This window comes from Urocitellus parryii, chromosome 8 (assembly GCF_045843805.1).
Source record: "Urocitellus parryii isolate mUroPar1 chromosome 8, mUroPar1.hap1, whole genome shotgun sequence".
Classification (NCBI taxonomy): domain Eukaryota; kingdom Metazoa; phylum Chordata; class Mammalia; order Rodentia; family Sciuridae; genus Urocitellus; species Urocitellus parryii.
Genome location: NC_135538.1, coordinates 52,724,823 through 52,741,170, shown reverse-complemented (window position 1 = coordinate 52,741,170; position 16,348 = coordinate 52,724,823). Strand labels below are relative to the sequence as shown.

The 16,348-nt window shown below is 37.0% G+C and overlaps 1 protein-coding gene across 1 annotated transcript in view; it reads right to left on the bottom strand.

Annotated features, from left to right (window-relative positions):
* Ak9 (adenylate kinase 9) overlaps positions 1 to 16,348 on the bottom strand; it is a 128,470-nt gene that overhangs the window by 21,212 nt on the left and 90,910 nt on the right. Inside the window, exons 24-27 of the mRNA XM_026389647.2 lie at positions 13,943 to 14,203; positions 7,211 to 7,335; positions 3,640 to 3,859; positions 1,864 to 1,929 (exon numbers count right to left, since the gene is read on the bottom strand). Of these exons, the coding sequence (XP_026245432.2) occupies positions 1,864 to 1,929; positions 3,640 to 3,859; positions 7,211 to 7,335; positions 13,943 to 14,203 (672 nt within the window). The remainder of the gene's footprint in view (positions 1 to 1,863; positions 1,930 to 3,639; positions 3,860 to 7,210; positions 7,336 to 13,942; positions 14,204 to 16,348) is intronic.

The window sequence follows — 16,348 nt, the reverse complement described above, 5'->3', positions numbered from 1 at the left end:
TACTCAGAACCACATATAAGCAATTAAATTAAATAAAGGTCTATTGACAAAAACAACAACAAAAAGATTTAACTAGAGTAGCAAAGAAGGAAAATTAAACTATTATTAATTAGGGTGGCTGAAAATTATTAATTTTTCCCATTTTACAATGAAAACACTAGGCTTAAAGAGGTTAAGTAACTTGCTCAATGTTATACTGCTAGAACAAAACAACAACAGATTGAGAGCTACAGGTCACTGTTGAAGAGCCAGCAAAGAACAGTCAGTAGGTCCAGTTTAGGTGTGCTCGGCTCCAAAATCTGGCCTCTTTCAGTAATTCATTCCTGAGACTTTTATTTTTTTTTATAGAGAGAGCGAGAATTTTTAATATTTATTTTTTAGTTTCTGGCAGACACAACATCTTTGTCTGTATGTGGTGCTGAGGATCGAACCCGGGCCGTACACATGGCAGGCAAGCGTGCTACCGCTTGAGCCACATCCCCAGCCCCATTCCTGAGACTTTTAAAGTGATTCTTCAGGGGATCACTGGGATTCCCCAGGGCCTCCTGTAGTTAACTGTTCTTGATTCCAAGTTAGGAGGTCTGTCTTCTTTACTGTAAATGTTAACATGACACCTTGGACTGAGCAGGCTTTAGGATATGTTTGATGAGGGAATGAACACTGGAACAAGGCCAGAGATTTCTGAAAATTTTGTTCATGGCTTACTTGTCATAATCTGAAGCAATATTAGGCACAGAGCTCAATTAATATTTGTTAATGGAAGGAAGGAAGGAAAGCAGTCAGTCAGTCAGTCTGGCCAAGGCACATAATGAAGAGGAGGCTTCTTGTTCTTAGACTGTGCTTTCTCTCCCTCAGTCTAATGGTTTGGTATATATTCTCAGTTGTGAGCACTCTTGTTTTAACAGAGCCCACTGTGTGGGCTTCTCTTCTGCAGTTGTGTGCCCATGGCTACCGTGCATTTTATCTTCAGTCCACTGTGTAGAAATCCGGCATATCCACACCAGGCCCATGTGTGGCTGTACTTGTAGCAAGTCACACTTTCTGTTATTCCTCTTTTCTCCTTCCCCTGTTCTGCTGAACATTTTTATGTAGGTGGAAATCAGATTATAGGAAGGTCAGTCTTGAGAAGATGTTATAAGGGTGTCTCAGACCAGAAGGAAAAGAAAGGCCGGTGCTCTCCTACCATTTGCCTTGGTCAGAGGCATGACTCGAAGCTGACTGTGTAAATATGACCCTCAGTTCTTTCATAAAATAGCTTGTTTCTAATTTCAGCTTCTCTTTGACTCCTGTATCCTTGAGTTGCTTGACTGTAGCAATCAGAATACTAAGTCAACTTGGGAATATCTGCTTTCTAAATAAAACAAATCCATGACCTTTAAGCTTTATCCTTTAAAAAAAATCCAGCAGATGGACAGAAAAAGATGTGCTGAGAATCCTGCACAGGTGTCTGACTTCAAGGGTTCACAGGCTTACCCTCACTCCATTCTGAGCCTGAGATAATCAACATTTCAGTTCCAGCTCAACTCCATAGGCTCTGGGCACCCTCACTCCCAAACCCCAGCCTGTCTCTCTGTGGCATAGGTTGGAAATGTGAAATGCAAAAAGATGAAAAACCAAAAGAAGCATAGTTCAATGCTAACATTTAGAATTACATGACTGAAGCTTTGTTAGAGGTTTGCTCTTAAGAAGTAATCATTTTTTCTCTGATTACAAATATAATAAAAGGTCATTGTAAATAGTTACCAGAAGAAGAAGGAGGAGGAGAAAAAGGAGGAGGAGGAGGAGGAATAAAAATAAATAGAAACAAAGAGAACAAATGGAAAATAAAAATGATGTATAATTTTATCAATTTAATTTACTTACCTCTGCTTTTTTTCTTTTGTCTTTCTCTGCAATAAGCTCAGCCCTTCTTTTGGCAATATTGTCATCCTATTAAAGAAATATTTAAAACTTTTAATAGAAAAATGATAATATCTTTAAGTATTAATATTTTTTCTAAGATGGAGATAATATTAGGGTGGAAGGATGGGGAATTTTCCAGGAAAGCATGCAGTGCTGCTAATTGTGCTGTTTCCATGTTTTTGGGCCCCTTGACCAGCTATTTTCCTCCAGAGGGAGACAGTACTTAGGGTCGGTCACCCTGTCCTCAAATTTAAGAACTCCTTTTCAAAATTTATTATGCATTTTTTTTTTTGGTGACAGCGAATTTTGTACATGGAAAAATAGACATATTCTTGTAGGTAATTTGTTGAAAATGTTTGGTCATTATTTATCTTACTATAAAATATGATGTCCTAAAAGAAACCCTAAAAATACATTTGTACATGGGAGGAAAGCATTTGTATTCTGGAGATGGCCACAGGGGTTTTCTAGGGCCCTCTAAATCTAACGCAATGGATTCTCTCCCACATTCCCAAGGTTTACATGAAAACTAATCGGTTCCCCTCAGGTTTTGGGGCTAGTTGGCTTAGGACTCTTTAAACTGGAGTCCCTTTAAATACTTAATATTCATCTTACATGTCCTGAATCTACTTTTCCTCTGTTCCCTTCTCTCAAATAAGCAGTCAGTGACGTTTCACTAATCATTATATGGCTGCCGTGGCCACTATAGTATACACTTTCATTTTTCTGCTCTAAATCCATCACACAGTATTATCTGACTGTAAGGTGAGTTAACAGAAATCCAGAGGGTTTAACTCATGTAACTTCACCAAGAATGTGTTAGGATGGTTTGAGAAACTTCCAGACGAGGAATGGAGGAGCAGATGGCGGGGAAAGCTGCTGAAGAGAAGGATCTCCATTTGTTCCAGCTGAGAAAAAACAAGGACAAGGGCAAGAAGAAGAGGGGAAGTTCAGGCCCTGAGAGAATGACTTGGTCAAAATAGAGTTTTAGGAAACTTAGTCTGGAAGTTTCTGGAAGGATGGCCTCATGGGTGCAGAGATGAAGTCAGAAAGGAGCGCTGGTGTGAACCAGGAAGGATCTGAACCAGGGTAGAGTTAGGGGGAGTGAAAAGGAAAGAGCAAATGCAGGAGGTTATGAACTAGCTCCTGAAATCGGCTTTCCTGCCTGAGTCCCTAGAGTTCTCAGAGCATGTGATGTCGATGTTGCTTCTGAATCTGGAAGAGGGAAACCAGAAGGAGAAACAATTCCATTCCTACGTGTTTTGTTATCACTTCTTTGTCAATGATTTTACCTTGTTTTGCCCTGGAGAGAGAAAAGCATTAAAGTGTTAAATATAAAAAGTGCCTTGACCTGCAGCTCAGGAGGCTGAGACAGGAGGGTCGCGCAAGTTCAAAACCAAACCCAGCAATGGTGAGGTGCTAAGCAACTCAGTGAGACCCTGTCTCTAAATAAAATACAAAAATGGGCTATGGATATGGCTCAGAGGTTAAGTGCCTCTGAGTTCAATCCCCAGTACCTCCCCCCTCCAAAAAAAAAAGCCTTGAATAATTCTTAATTCTTATTATAAGGAATCATAATATTTAATGAAAGTGTTTTCATGCTTACTATGATATTAAAATTTTTAAAAACTACATTTTTATGAAGACACTTTATAATTTACATAGGTGCTCAATATTTTATAAGATATTATTCTATTTTATAAGATTTATTCCTATGCATTTGTATTGGATACATACTCTGATTTTTGTTTTCAGGTCTTTGATGAGTTTTTTCCTTTCCAATTTCTTCTTTTGTTTCTGCTTCCACTTTTCAACTTTGGAGGGAAGGAGGCGATCAAAAATATCTTGATCATCAACTTGTATAAAAACAGCAGTATCTGGGAAAAATCCATGGTCCCCTAGAAACAAGGCCTCTTCAGGATACCGTGGGAAACCATCCAGTATAAAACCTGTGGAGCTAGGTGGAAATCTTCATACTTTACTTTATTGACTTAGAATATTACATTATAGATTTTAATACATATTACATATTGTCAATTTCTATACATTATAAACTTTAAAATATATCGATAAATCTCAACTTTATATCAGGTACAAATAAATAACAAATTTATCATACTGTCTTATTTCTTTTAATATTTCCACTTGTATTCTTCTTTAAAATATATAAAATTGTGTTAAAATAGTAATATCTTCTGCTTATATTTATGATATAAAATTATATCCAATCAGTTTGCTGATGATTACTATTAATTAGAAGTTTACTAAAAGATGTAATAAATCATAGGAAAAGATAAGTTCTCTTCCTGGGAGGAGTGCCCAGCCTGATAAATATGCCACCTTTTTTTTTTTTTTCAAAGCAGGATCTTGTTTATTGAGGAAGTACACACAGTTTATATACTGCACAGGAGCCAATCAGGATAAACGTCAGAGGGGCGGAGCGAGTTCACGTGTACACCCATCCCATAGTCCGTAAGGGAAGGCACGAACTGTCCATGAGGGCAGAAGAGTCCTGGACCTATCCTGGAGGTGGTCCACCTTTTCCATCACCACCCACAGCACCGCCTCCTGGCTGATCGCCAGGCGCCATCCCAGCCACATCTGTGGCCCCAAGACCATGAAGTGGGCAGCAAGTTATGCCCTACAGTTGGTATGCCACCTTTATTATAGAAGGAGCATGCTTGGCTAGCTCACCATTGATGGAAACCCTCAACTCTGATAGTTTTTCTTCTTCTGATGAGACAATTCAGATCTTCCTTCCTGAATGTCCTTGTCACTAATGATGATTATTGTTGTATTTATCCTGGCTTTTACATGTAAGATGATTATATTCAAAAAGGGTTGTCAAATTTGCCCAAGTATAATGAAACTTCAAGGATCATGGAAATTACTGGAATGTGAACACACTTTTCCTTAGGGAGTACTTATAAAACAATCAGGCTTTGGGAAATTGGCTTTTTTTTAGTTGAGAAATTCAATATTGGTCCTTTTGGAAGGGAGAATTTGCTTATCTTGTTTATCTAAAATTTGTTTTAAGTATTTAAATTTAAATACATAAAGTTCTTAATATAACAGAACTTACTATAACAGAACTTTTAGGAATGATTGACAATTTCAGCCTTCAAAGATATTAATCCTAAGGGCTGGGGTTGTAGCTCAGTGGTAGGGCACTTGCCTAGCATGTATGAGGCACTGGGTTTGATCTTCAGCACCACATAAAAATAAAAGGTATTGTGTCCATCTACAACTCAAAAAATATTTAAAAAGATGTTAATTCTAAAATGTTAATTTTCATTTTCTATTAAGTAGGCAACTTTGTACATATTGGCCATAATATGTGTGTCCTTTTCTTCAGAGATGCCTCCAGTCTAGTCTCTTGTAGGAGAAACAATTCCATTCCTGTGTGCTCTATTATCACTTCTTTGTCAATGATTTTCAAGTCTTTGCCTCTACACCCCAACTTTCTTCTGAGTTTTGATTCAGATTTTTCTTAGAACTGCCTAGTTTCTTTATCCAAATGCCCTTCAGAAATGATGTATGATTTATACATAAAAAGTTATACTCACTATTACCCTTGCAAGCTACTTCTCCTCAGACTCACCAGTCCTCATGTGCCAAATGTAAGAGACATTTAGGTCTCTACCTCCTTCCTGCTCCTTACATATAACGGTCAAGTCCTGGCTCACCTTCTCTGCATTCATATTGCCATTTCTGCTATTACTACTTAGTTAAGCCCTTAGTGTAGCTCTCCAGGACTAATGCAATAGCATTTCTACAATGTTTTATTTCCTGATTATAAGAGCAACAAATTTTACTGTAGACAAGTTGGAAAAGAAAGGAAATCGTGAGAAAAGGCAAAATTATCCATAATCCTGTATCCCAGAGGTTACTGCCATTTTCTTTCTTTCCAGTTGGTTCCTCACGAGTCCATCTCTCTATCAGATTATATATAGTTTTGCTTTCTTCTCCATCCTCACTGTCTCCTCTTCCTTCTTCTTCTTCCTCCTCCTCCTCCTCCTCCTCCTTTTTTTGGGACCAGGGATTGAACCCAGAGGTGCTTAACCACTAAGCAATATCCCCAGACTTTTTTCTATTATTTATTTTGAGACAGGGTCTTATTGAGTTGCATAGGGCCTCCCTAAGTTGCTGAGGCTGGTTTCAAACATGCCATCTTTCTGTTTCAGCCTTCTGAACCACAGGGATTATAGGTGTGAGCCACCATGCCCAGCTGCATCTTCTTTTTAAACTCAACATCACATGCTATTACAAAAATTTCATTATAATATATTTTAATGGTTGTATAATACTCAGCTTTTTATTTAGGGTTTATGCTTTAAAAGTTTTATACTTTAAAAGTTTCAGTTTCTATCTCTATCTACATATACCCCTATATGTTGAGATAAATATTTTAATGTATTGTGTGAGATCAGGAACTAAATAATGAAGAGCAACTCATGCTTATATGCCTGCAGATAACCTACCTGTTTCCTATAACTATTGATCTAATTTAAGGAACAAGAAGTTTGAAAAAAATTTGATGATTAATAATCCCACTCACTCATTTCATTCAGGGACAAGGTGAAAGAGTATTTAGAGACCTAAGAGGAACAATGGAGTTAACCAGTTATCTAATTTCTCCATGATTAAGTTTTCTTATTTCCAAAATGAGATAATAAAAGTTTCTGTGACATAGAATTATTGTAAGGATTAAGTAAATTAACTTGAATAAAATATAGTCAAACAGTCCCTGGATACACAGTAAATTGCAGATATGCGTATGTTATAGTCAGTATTGTGAATGTCATTTCATTCTCTTCTGGTGGATATTAAGGCAAGAGATTCTGGTTTGGAAATTCAGATGAAGTTTTGAAGTCTGGTGACCTGGAGATCAGTCCTGTCTGGCATTTGGTAAAGGGATAATACTCTGGACAGTGGGGAAGAGGTCTTAACTGTAATTGTTAAAAGGCCACAGGGAAAGAGGCCAGCACATTGCTGGGGTACATGGGCTTAGAAGATGTGTTCACAACTACAACTGTGCACTAGAATCATGTGGGCAGCACTTAAAACAATACCAAAGCCCAGGTCCCATTTTCATTCCCTGGCATTCTAATTTGATTGTTTGAGGAGGGATCCTGGCATTATTATTTTTCAAAAATGCCACTGATGCTTTTCCCCACGTGTAGCTCAAGTAAGAATTTACACCAGTATAAGAGAGAAAATTTTCAAATTTCTGTTGTGCTACAATTTACCTTTAGGAATAAAGGAAGCAAAAATCAATAAATGCATAATTCTCTATATATTAAGTTACCGGAATGGTTCTTTAAACCACCATTCAGAAAGAATGACTTCGAGAATTTCAGGCGGCAATGGCTCACTTTCCACTAGACTTGATTTGATTATTTCTTCTTCTTCCGTAAGTTGTACTTCTGGAGGCTACAGAAAAAAATCAGAAAATAAAACAAGTTTTAAAAACTCTACATTCATGAATAATATTGTATCACATAATTGATTAGGAGAAGACCTACTTTTTTCTCTGAGGTCTTTTATTATTCTTTTGCTTATAAATATTTAAAATTTTGAATTCTTTTCTTTTTAAAAATTTATTTATTTATTTTTATTTGTTCTAATTAGTTACACATGACAGTAGAATGTATTTTCACACATCATACATAAATGGAATATAACTTCTCATTCTTCTGGTTGTACATCTTGTAGAATCACACTGGTCATCTAATCATATATTAACATAGAGTAATAATGTTGGATTCATTCTACTATCCTTCCTTTCTGCATACTTCCTCCTCTCCCTTTATTCCCCTCCGTCTAATCCAAAGTACCTCTACTCTTCCCTATCCCCTCCATTGTGAATTAGCATCTGCATATCTGAGAAAACATTGGGCCTTTGGTTTCTTGAGATTGGCTTATTTTGCTTAGCTTTAGGGCTGGGACTGTAGCTCAGTGGTAGAGTGCCTGCTTAGAATGTGTGGGGCACTGAGTTTGGTCCTTAGCACCACATAAAAATAAATAAATAAATAAAATAAAGTTAAAAAGAAGATATGGTCTACTTCTAAGGATCCATGTGCCTCTGAGAAGAATGTGTATTTGCTCATTGATGGATGAAATATTCTATATCTGTCTGTTAAGTTTAAGTTATTGATTGCATTATTTAGTTCTATAGTTTCTTTGTTTAGTTTTTGTTTGAAGATCTATTCAATAGTGAGAGAGGTATGTGAAAGTCACCCAATATTGTTGTGTTGGGGTGTATTTGTTTCTTAAAATTGAAAAGGATTTGTTTGATGTACATAGATGCTCTATTGTTTGGGGCATAAATATTTATGAGTGTTATGTCTTGCTGATTTATAATTCCCTTAGGCAGTATGAAATGTCTTTCTTTGTCCCTTATGAATTACTTTAGCTCAAAGTCCACTTTATCTGATATGAGAATGGAAACCCCTGCTTGTTTATGTTATCCATGTGAGTGATATGTTTTTTCTGATCCTTTCACATTCAGTCTGTGGATATCTTTGCCTGTGATGTGAGTCTTTTGGAGACAGTATATTGTTGGGTCTTGTTTTTTAATCCAATCTGCCAGTCTATGTCTTCTGATTGATGAGTTTGGGCTATTAACATTCAAGGTTATTATTGTGAGATGATTTATATTCTTGGTCATTTTGGTTTATTTCTGGTTTTTAATTTGACTTTGTTTCTTATTTGATTGACTATTCCTTTAGTGTAGTTCCTCCCTTTGCTGATTTTCACTTTAAATTTTTTTTTTCATTTTCTCCTCATGGAATATTTTGTTGAAAATGTTCAGTAGTGCAGGCTAATTGTTATTTATTTCAACTTTTGTTTATCATGGAAGGTTTTTATTTCATCTTTAAATATAAAGCTTAATTTTGCTGGATATAAAGTTCTTGGTTGGCATGCATTTTCTTTCAGAGCTTGATACATGTTGTTCCAGGACCTTTGAGGGTCTGGGTGGAGAAATCAGCTGAGATCCCAAGTGGTTTCCTCTTATATGTTATTTGACATTTTTATCTTGGAGTCTTTAAAATTCTATCCTTATTCTATATGTTTCATTATAATGTGCCTTCATGTAGGTCTGTTATGATTCTGTACATTTGGGATCCTGCAAGCCTCTTGTATTTGATTTTCCATTTCATTCTTTAGGTTTGGGAAATTTTCTGATATTTCATTGAAAAGATGTGATTCCTTTGGTTTATATCTCCATGCCTTCATCTATCCTGATAAATCTTAAATTTGGTCTTTTGATATTATTTCATAATTCTTGTAAGTTCTCTTCGTGGTTTCTTATTACCTTTTCTGTGTGGTCAACTTTATTTTCAAGAGTATATATTTTGTCTTCATTGACTGAGGTTCTGTCTTCCAAGTGGTCTAGTTTGTTGTTGGTACTTTCTATTGAATTTTTAATTTAGTTTATTGATTCCTTCATTTTGAGGATTTCTGCTTGACTTTTCAGAATCTCTATTTATTGAAATGATCTTAATAAAATCTCCTTAAATTTATCTCTGATTTCACTCCTTTCATCATCCTTTATGTCACAGATCAGTTTAACTATGTACATTCTGAACTCCTTTTCTGACATTTCCTCTATTGTGTTGTCAATGGATTCTATTATTGGAGCATCTTGATATGTTTGGGGCTCTTTGTTCCCTTGTTTTTTCTTCATGTTGTTTGTATGTGTTTTCATCTAGCAGTGTGGATCTGAGGCAGTACATTTTCTACCCTGTAGACTTATGGTGTCCCTGAGGTTTCTGATTCCTTGCCTTTACGGGGAAGACCAATATTAACAGCACCCCATGCAAACAATATACAGCCCTAAATCAAATAGCTTCTATTAAAATGTCTACAGTTTTTCCACAACAAACAGAAGAGATGTGTTCAATTATTGTCTATAATATAAATAGTAAATTTGCAAAAGGGTTTAAAATTTCAAATGGTGGACAGAGAGAACAGAAATGGTATAGGATGTGCTGTTTATGAGGAAGAAGGTGAGAAAATATAAATAAAAAATTATAGGAAGAGTGAAATAGGAATTAATAAAGGTTGGATGTTAGCAGGAAAAAAGAGAGAAAGAGAATCCAGAAAAATAGATAGGTGAGAGAAAAAAAAATATATATATATAATATATGAAGAAAAAAGTAAAAATAAAAAGAATACACACAAAACTGTAATATACATTCAGATATCCTAGTCCTCAATAAGCTGATGCATGAAAAATACTTGGTTTCAAAAATGGTAGAGATGTAAGAGAGGAAAAAAATAAAAAAGGATGTTAATGGAAAATTAAACAATTGTTTCTGTTGGAATTCAAAAGTTTATCAGTTTCCCTTCTTAGCCAATAGGTGGGGTTGTCTGGAGGGTGGTTGTAGCTCTATCTCAGGATGGTAAGAAAAAAACAATTTTATACACACACACACACACACACACACACACAATTGCAGATTTAAATTGGATGACTGCACCTCAGGAATCTCCTTTGGGTTCCACTAGTGTGGTGTAGGGGCCTATTCTTAGCCCCTTACATTGCCTGTGGACCCCACAATTCCTGGTACTTGCTTGCAATGGGCTGGGTTGGGGGCTAGGGACAGTTTAGAAGATTGGGGATCAGGGAGCTGGAGGACCCTGTTGGATGTCAGACTGTTGTTGGACATGGTGGGATGAGGGAATTGGTGGATGCGAACAGTGGAGGGAGTTGGGGACCAGGCTGGTGCTGGGATCTGGTGAGTGCTGGCCCGAGTGGGCCTGGGAACTTGGAGGGTGCCAGACCAGCTGGCTGTGCAGGACAAGAGCAAGTTGCCCTCATCCCCTCTTCCAACCTTCTGACCCATGGTAGCCAGCCCCATCAGTCCCTGAGCACTTCAGAAGTCTTGGAGCTGGGGAGAGCCCTGCTCTCTCCAGCCTCTCTAACCTGTGTTCTCCATGGAGAAATGTTTCCAGTTTCTGAACTTCCACAGGATTGTTGGGCTCAGACATTCCCACACAGACCTAGCTGCAAACTCATGCATCTGGGTTTCAGTTTCTGTAGGCTCTGCCATGCTGCAGCCCCAAGATGGCTCCTGGATTGCAGATAATTGATAAACTCCAAACTCCAGTGGAGAGGTGTTTTTTTTTTTTTTTTGTTATTTATGTCTGATTAATGTCTGTGGTTTGGCTAGGGCAGACTGCCCTTCCTGTCTCAGATTTTTCACTCTAAGCCTCCGAGAGATGTGGTATTCCTGCTGTTAACTTCTGGGTAGCAGAGCTAAGACAAATGCTGTCTCACACTATTCTCAAATCTTTTTTCCTCTGCTCTTGAGCTCTTTTCTTTATGCTAATATTCAATGTGATTATAAGCAGTAAATAGCATCTACTAGAGCTAAGAGGAGTGACTAGTGATAACATGATTAATTTTCACATGGCTTCATGTTATAATTCATCACTTTTTGCAAAAACCTTGTTCAGTTTTCCTCACAGGTTTATATAGCTTAACTGATTTTTCCCATTTATCCTATAATCGTACAATGTTATCTCTCAAATCAAGATCCTGATTAGGAGAAGTTCTCACCAGGCAGCCATCAGAAATATAATTTATAAAGGGGATTACAATATTATAATAACAAATAGAAAATATTGTGATAATGAACTCAAATCATCTCTTTCTGTAGTAAGATTATCATTAACTGGATAGTTCTTTCTAGAATGAAACTGCTTTTGTTATCCCAAATTCTAAAAATGAGTAAAGTATTGAGATAGGGATTTAGGATAAAAAGAAAGAAATACTGAATCATAAAGAAATATTCTCAAGCTATTGAGAGGTAGAAAGCACAGTTATAAATCTTGAGCAACTTGCCCTTGGCCCATGCCCTTGTAAAATGAGGAAAATATGCAAGTGTAGAGAAAACTAGTGTGAAATTGTGCAGCTCCACCAGGATCCACCTCCATTCCAGCCCCCGGTATAGCCCTTCTATAAATATTGGACCCCAGTCCAAGTCAAGGCTGCTTCTCACTCTTGAGACAGCCTGCATTCTTGCTTGAATGTGTATCCATCTTCCTAAATAAACTTGTGTCTATGCCTTTGTCAAGCTTGTGCTGAAATTCTTTTCTGTCACTATGCCAAGAACCCTGATGGACCTGAGTTTAGTTCCCCCTCTCCTCTGGAAACTCCTTGGACCCTTTTCCAGAGACATCTATTCTCCCATGACAGTATGAGAAACTGTTGATTACCAGGAGGTAGGATTTAATTTTATTATCTAAAAAGAATTCCTCAGTATGCCTCCTTAGAAGTCAAATGATTCAGAAACAGCAAAAGAGAACTAAATGACTATAGAGAAGCAGATAATATTTTGTTGCATTAAAAAACCTAAACTCTGGAGCTGGAATTGTGGCTCAGTGGTAGAGCGCTCGCCTAGCAGGTGGGAGGCCCTGGATTTGATCCTCAGCACCACATAAGAATAAATAAAGATATTGTGTCCAACTATAGCTAAAAAATAAATATTTAAATAAAACAAAACAAAAAAACCTAGACTCATGGGTCTGGGGTTGTGGCTCAGTGGTAGAGCGCTCGCCTCGCATGTGCGAGACCCTGGGTTTCAAGCCTCAACACCACATAAAAAAATAAATAAACAAGTGAAATAAAGGTGTTGTGACCAAATACAACTAACAAAACATAAAAAATCCCTAGACTCATGGAATTTAAAAATCTGGATTAATGTACATTTTTAAATTAATAGAATATCAGCTTTTCTCAGATTCTCCTGAATATAGGTGGAAAACAATTAACAAGTATGTTTGAAGGTATGCCACATACCTTCACTTTTTGCTTTGAATATAGCCCTTACTGCTCTGCTACTGCAACTTCTTTTTTGGTATTGAGGAGTGAATCCAAGGGTGCTTAACCACTGAGCCACATCCCCAGCCCCTTTTTGTAAATTGCTGAGGCTGGCTTTGAACTCTTCTCAGCCTCCCCAGTTACTGGAATTACAGGCATGCACCACCACACTGGGCATTGCAATTTATTTTTAAAATGGCCATGTCTCTTTCTCTTCCTCTCTCCCTGCTCCTCCCTAATCTCCCCCTCCATAATCTCAGGGGGAAAAGGATCACCTTTCTTACCAATTTTAGGCAGATTTATCTCTCCTTGAGTAAAATACCCACCATAGGAAGGAAGTAATCCAGACTTTGTGGATAGTACCAGAGGATCTTGGAAATGACTGTCTCCCAAATTAACAAGTGAATGACAACTCCAACAGAGAACAAGTGTGATGTAGCCTTTGAATCACCTCTTTTAAAGCACCCCATTCCTGCTGATGGGCAGAATCACAACCTTTGGGACAGGAGTCCCCTGTATTTCTTCTTTGCTAGCAAAGCAATAGAACTTCTTTTTTTCCTTTTCCTCAAAACTGTGTCCCCCGTATTGGCATGGAGACAAGGACTATTAGGATACTACACATCACTATCCAATCGTGTTCCAATTTCAAGTGTTATACATAACCATACCTGGGTTCCTTAATGGGGACTCATTTGAAAAGAAAATGGTCTAGCCATATCAGAAATAGTGAAAAAAAATAAGGTAGAAATAAGAACTTTCTTTTTATAACTTCAGACAGAAGCCATCTAAGAGATACACACAAACCTTCTTATTAGGGATCATTGAAAATTAATATTTTGAGATTTCTGTTGGCACTGGGGCAGATTTCTATGCTATGTGATAGAAAACAGAGAACACAGTAGTGGAAACCTTATACCATAAGTCAGACATATCAAAAATATAATCACAAACAAATGCTACACAATAGTCTAGTTAGAGAAAGCTTTTCTGATTTTTATGGGAGTCATGTAAATCAGTATCTTATATTCCAGATAAGTAGTAAGATTTTATTTAGCTTGCGGGGGGTGAGATGACTTTTATAGGCGAGTTCTTTTTCTTGTTTTAAGAACTGTATATATAGAGAGAGTTTTATTTATACTACTTCAGATTCTACATCCCCAAAGGGACACCAGTAATTACAGCTATGTATGAAGGAATAAATAGGGTTACCTGTGTCTTTGCATTTTCATCCTCAATCGTAACATTGGCCTGAGCTGCAAGTTCTTCAAGTTCTTGTTTTGCAACTTGTTCCTCATCAGAATCTTCCTCATATTCAGGTCCAAATTTCCTTTCAGCTTTGAGTAGTAATTTTTCTTGAAGAACTTCTTCAAACTGAATGTGAAAAATGCCAAATTTTTCTGCCACTTGTCTTCCACACACAGTTTTGCCAGAGCCACGGGGGCCCATAAGGCATATTCTTGGTGGAGGAGCCTGCAGGGGTAGGGGCGGGGGCAGGGAAGGAGAGGGCAGAGGGAGAATAAAGAAGTTCTGAGTTATTTAAAAAACATAGGCTCATTAACTGCTTTCCCTAAGCCTGATAAAAATGATTACTTTATAAGTTCAAAGATGTATAAGAATATCAATTAGACATAATTCACTGTATCTACCAGTAACTAAGGTCCTAGTTGGTGGGAGGAGTATCAACAACGACAAGATTATCTTGATATCATATGCCAAAAAGCACTTAATAAAATGAAATTCGTTTTTTTTTAAAAAAAGTCTTAATGTTAAGAAATAATGAAAACATACTTTCTTATTATGATTTAAAAAAAAATCTCTCTACCCCTCTACAAAAAAATAAAAACAAAAACAAAAACACAAAACCCTAGTTCATTAATAATGAAACATTAGAGTCCTCTCCACTATTCCTTTGATCTTCATACTGGAGATGAGGAAGGCTAAATTCAGAGAACCCATGGTTGTAGGAATTAGCCACCAGGTACATCATTTGAGAAAAATAATAAAACACAGAATGATGAATAATGAAAACAGGATGGTATGAAATAATGTAGGGATAGCCTCACACTAAACTTTTGGATTACATTTTAAATCCCCAGTGATCAAATTATTAGAGTAGTGTAATAGTGGTTCACTCTGAATATAGCCCTTGCTGCTCTACCACTGAAACTTTTTAAAAAATGTACATGTTTCTTTCTCTTCCTCTCTCCCAGCTCCTCCCTAATTTCTCCCCCTCCCTAATCTCAGAGAAAACAGAATTACCTTTCTTCCTCATTTTAGGAAGATTTATCTGTCCTTAAATAAACATTCACAGTAGGAAGGAAGTAATCCGGATTTTGGGGACCTTAGCAGAAGATCTTGGAAAGGACTATCTCCCAAATTAACAAGTGAATGACAACTCCAACAGAGAACAGGTGGAATGTAGCCTTTGAATCACTTCTTTAAAAGCACCCTGTTCCTGCTGATGGGCAGAATCACAACGTTTGGGACAGGAGTACCCTGTGTTTCTCTTTGCTAGCAAAGCAATAAAATTTCTTTTTTCCTTTTTCTCAAAATCATGTTCTCATCATTGGATTGTCATTGGGGCCGGGGACCCAGCTTTTGGTAACAGTAACACTTCACTTAACCACAATTCAAATGCCTGGCATCTAGGGCTGTCTGGCATCCAGAGGGTGTTAAGGTAAAGCTGGGTGGTGACCTGCAAAGTTCCTGGCAAATCCAACGCATTTTATGCTTTGCAGAACTGTGTCTCCAGGTTTTCAGGGTTGTATCCACGTGAATTTGTGTAATGTGTAAAACAAGGCAAAGTTCAGCAAATCTATAAGAAGAAGTGACTGCCAAAAGCAACAAGAAAAGAAGAAAAGTAGCCACAGTGCTTAAATGACCCTTAGCACCATTGCCTGGGGATTCTTAGGCACAATCATCCACACACTACGAGAGTCCCTGTGGGCACCATGTAACTAGGCCCAAATTATCCATAAGAGTTCTGTATGTTCAGTTTAAGAAGGCAAAGGTGTTATCAAAAAGTAATAATATAATGTATTGTGATTTATACATCTCGATCCAGTTATCCCATTCCAGAGAATTATAGCAATAAAATAATTGAGAGAGAAAAGGAGAGGTATGCACCCAAATTACCTAAATACCATTTAACAGCCATAATGCCAGAGTCATTTTATGAAAAATACTGTGAAAAAATGTCTAATGATAAATTAGATGTTAAGATGTTATATCAAAATATCTAAGCATTATTAGATCTATGTAGAAACATAAATTTTCTGTCATAAGTGAAAAAACATAAAATATGATATATGCTAGAAAGAATATATATATATAAACATGCATACACACACATATATCTGTGGAAGAATATGGAAAAGTAAAATATAAAAATTAAGACTGTTGTTTAAAGCTGGTGCAATTATTTGTGTGCCTTACTTTCAGAAATGAAAAAAAAAATTGTGCTAATGTGGTGGCATAAGCCTGTAATTCCAGCAACTTGGGAGGCTGAGGCAGGAAGATCTCAAGTTGGAGGCCAATATCACCAATTTAGCACATCTCTCAGCACCTTAGTGAGACTGTGTCTCAAAATAAAAAACAAAAAAGGCTAGGGATCTG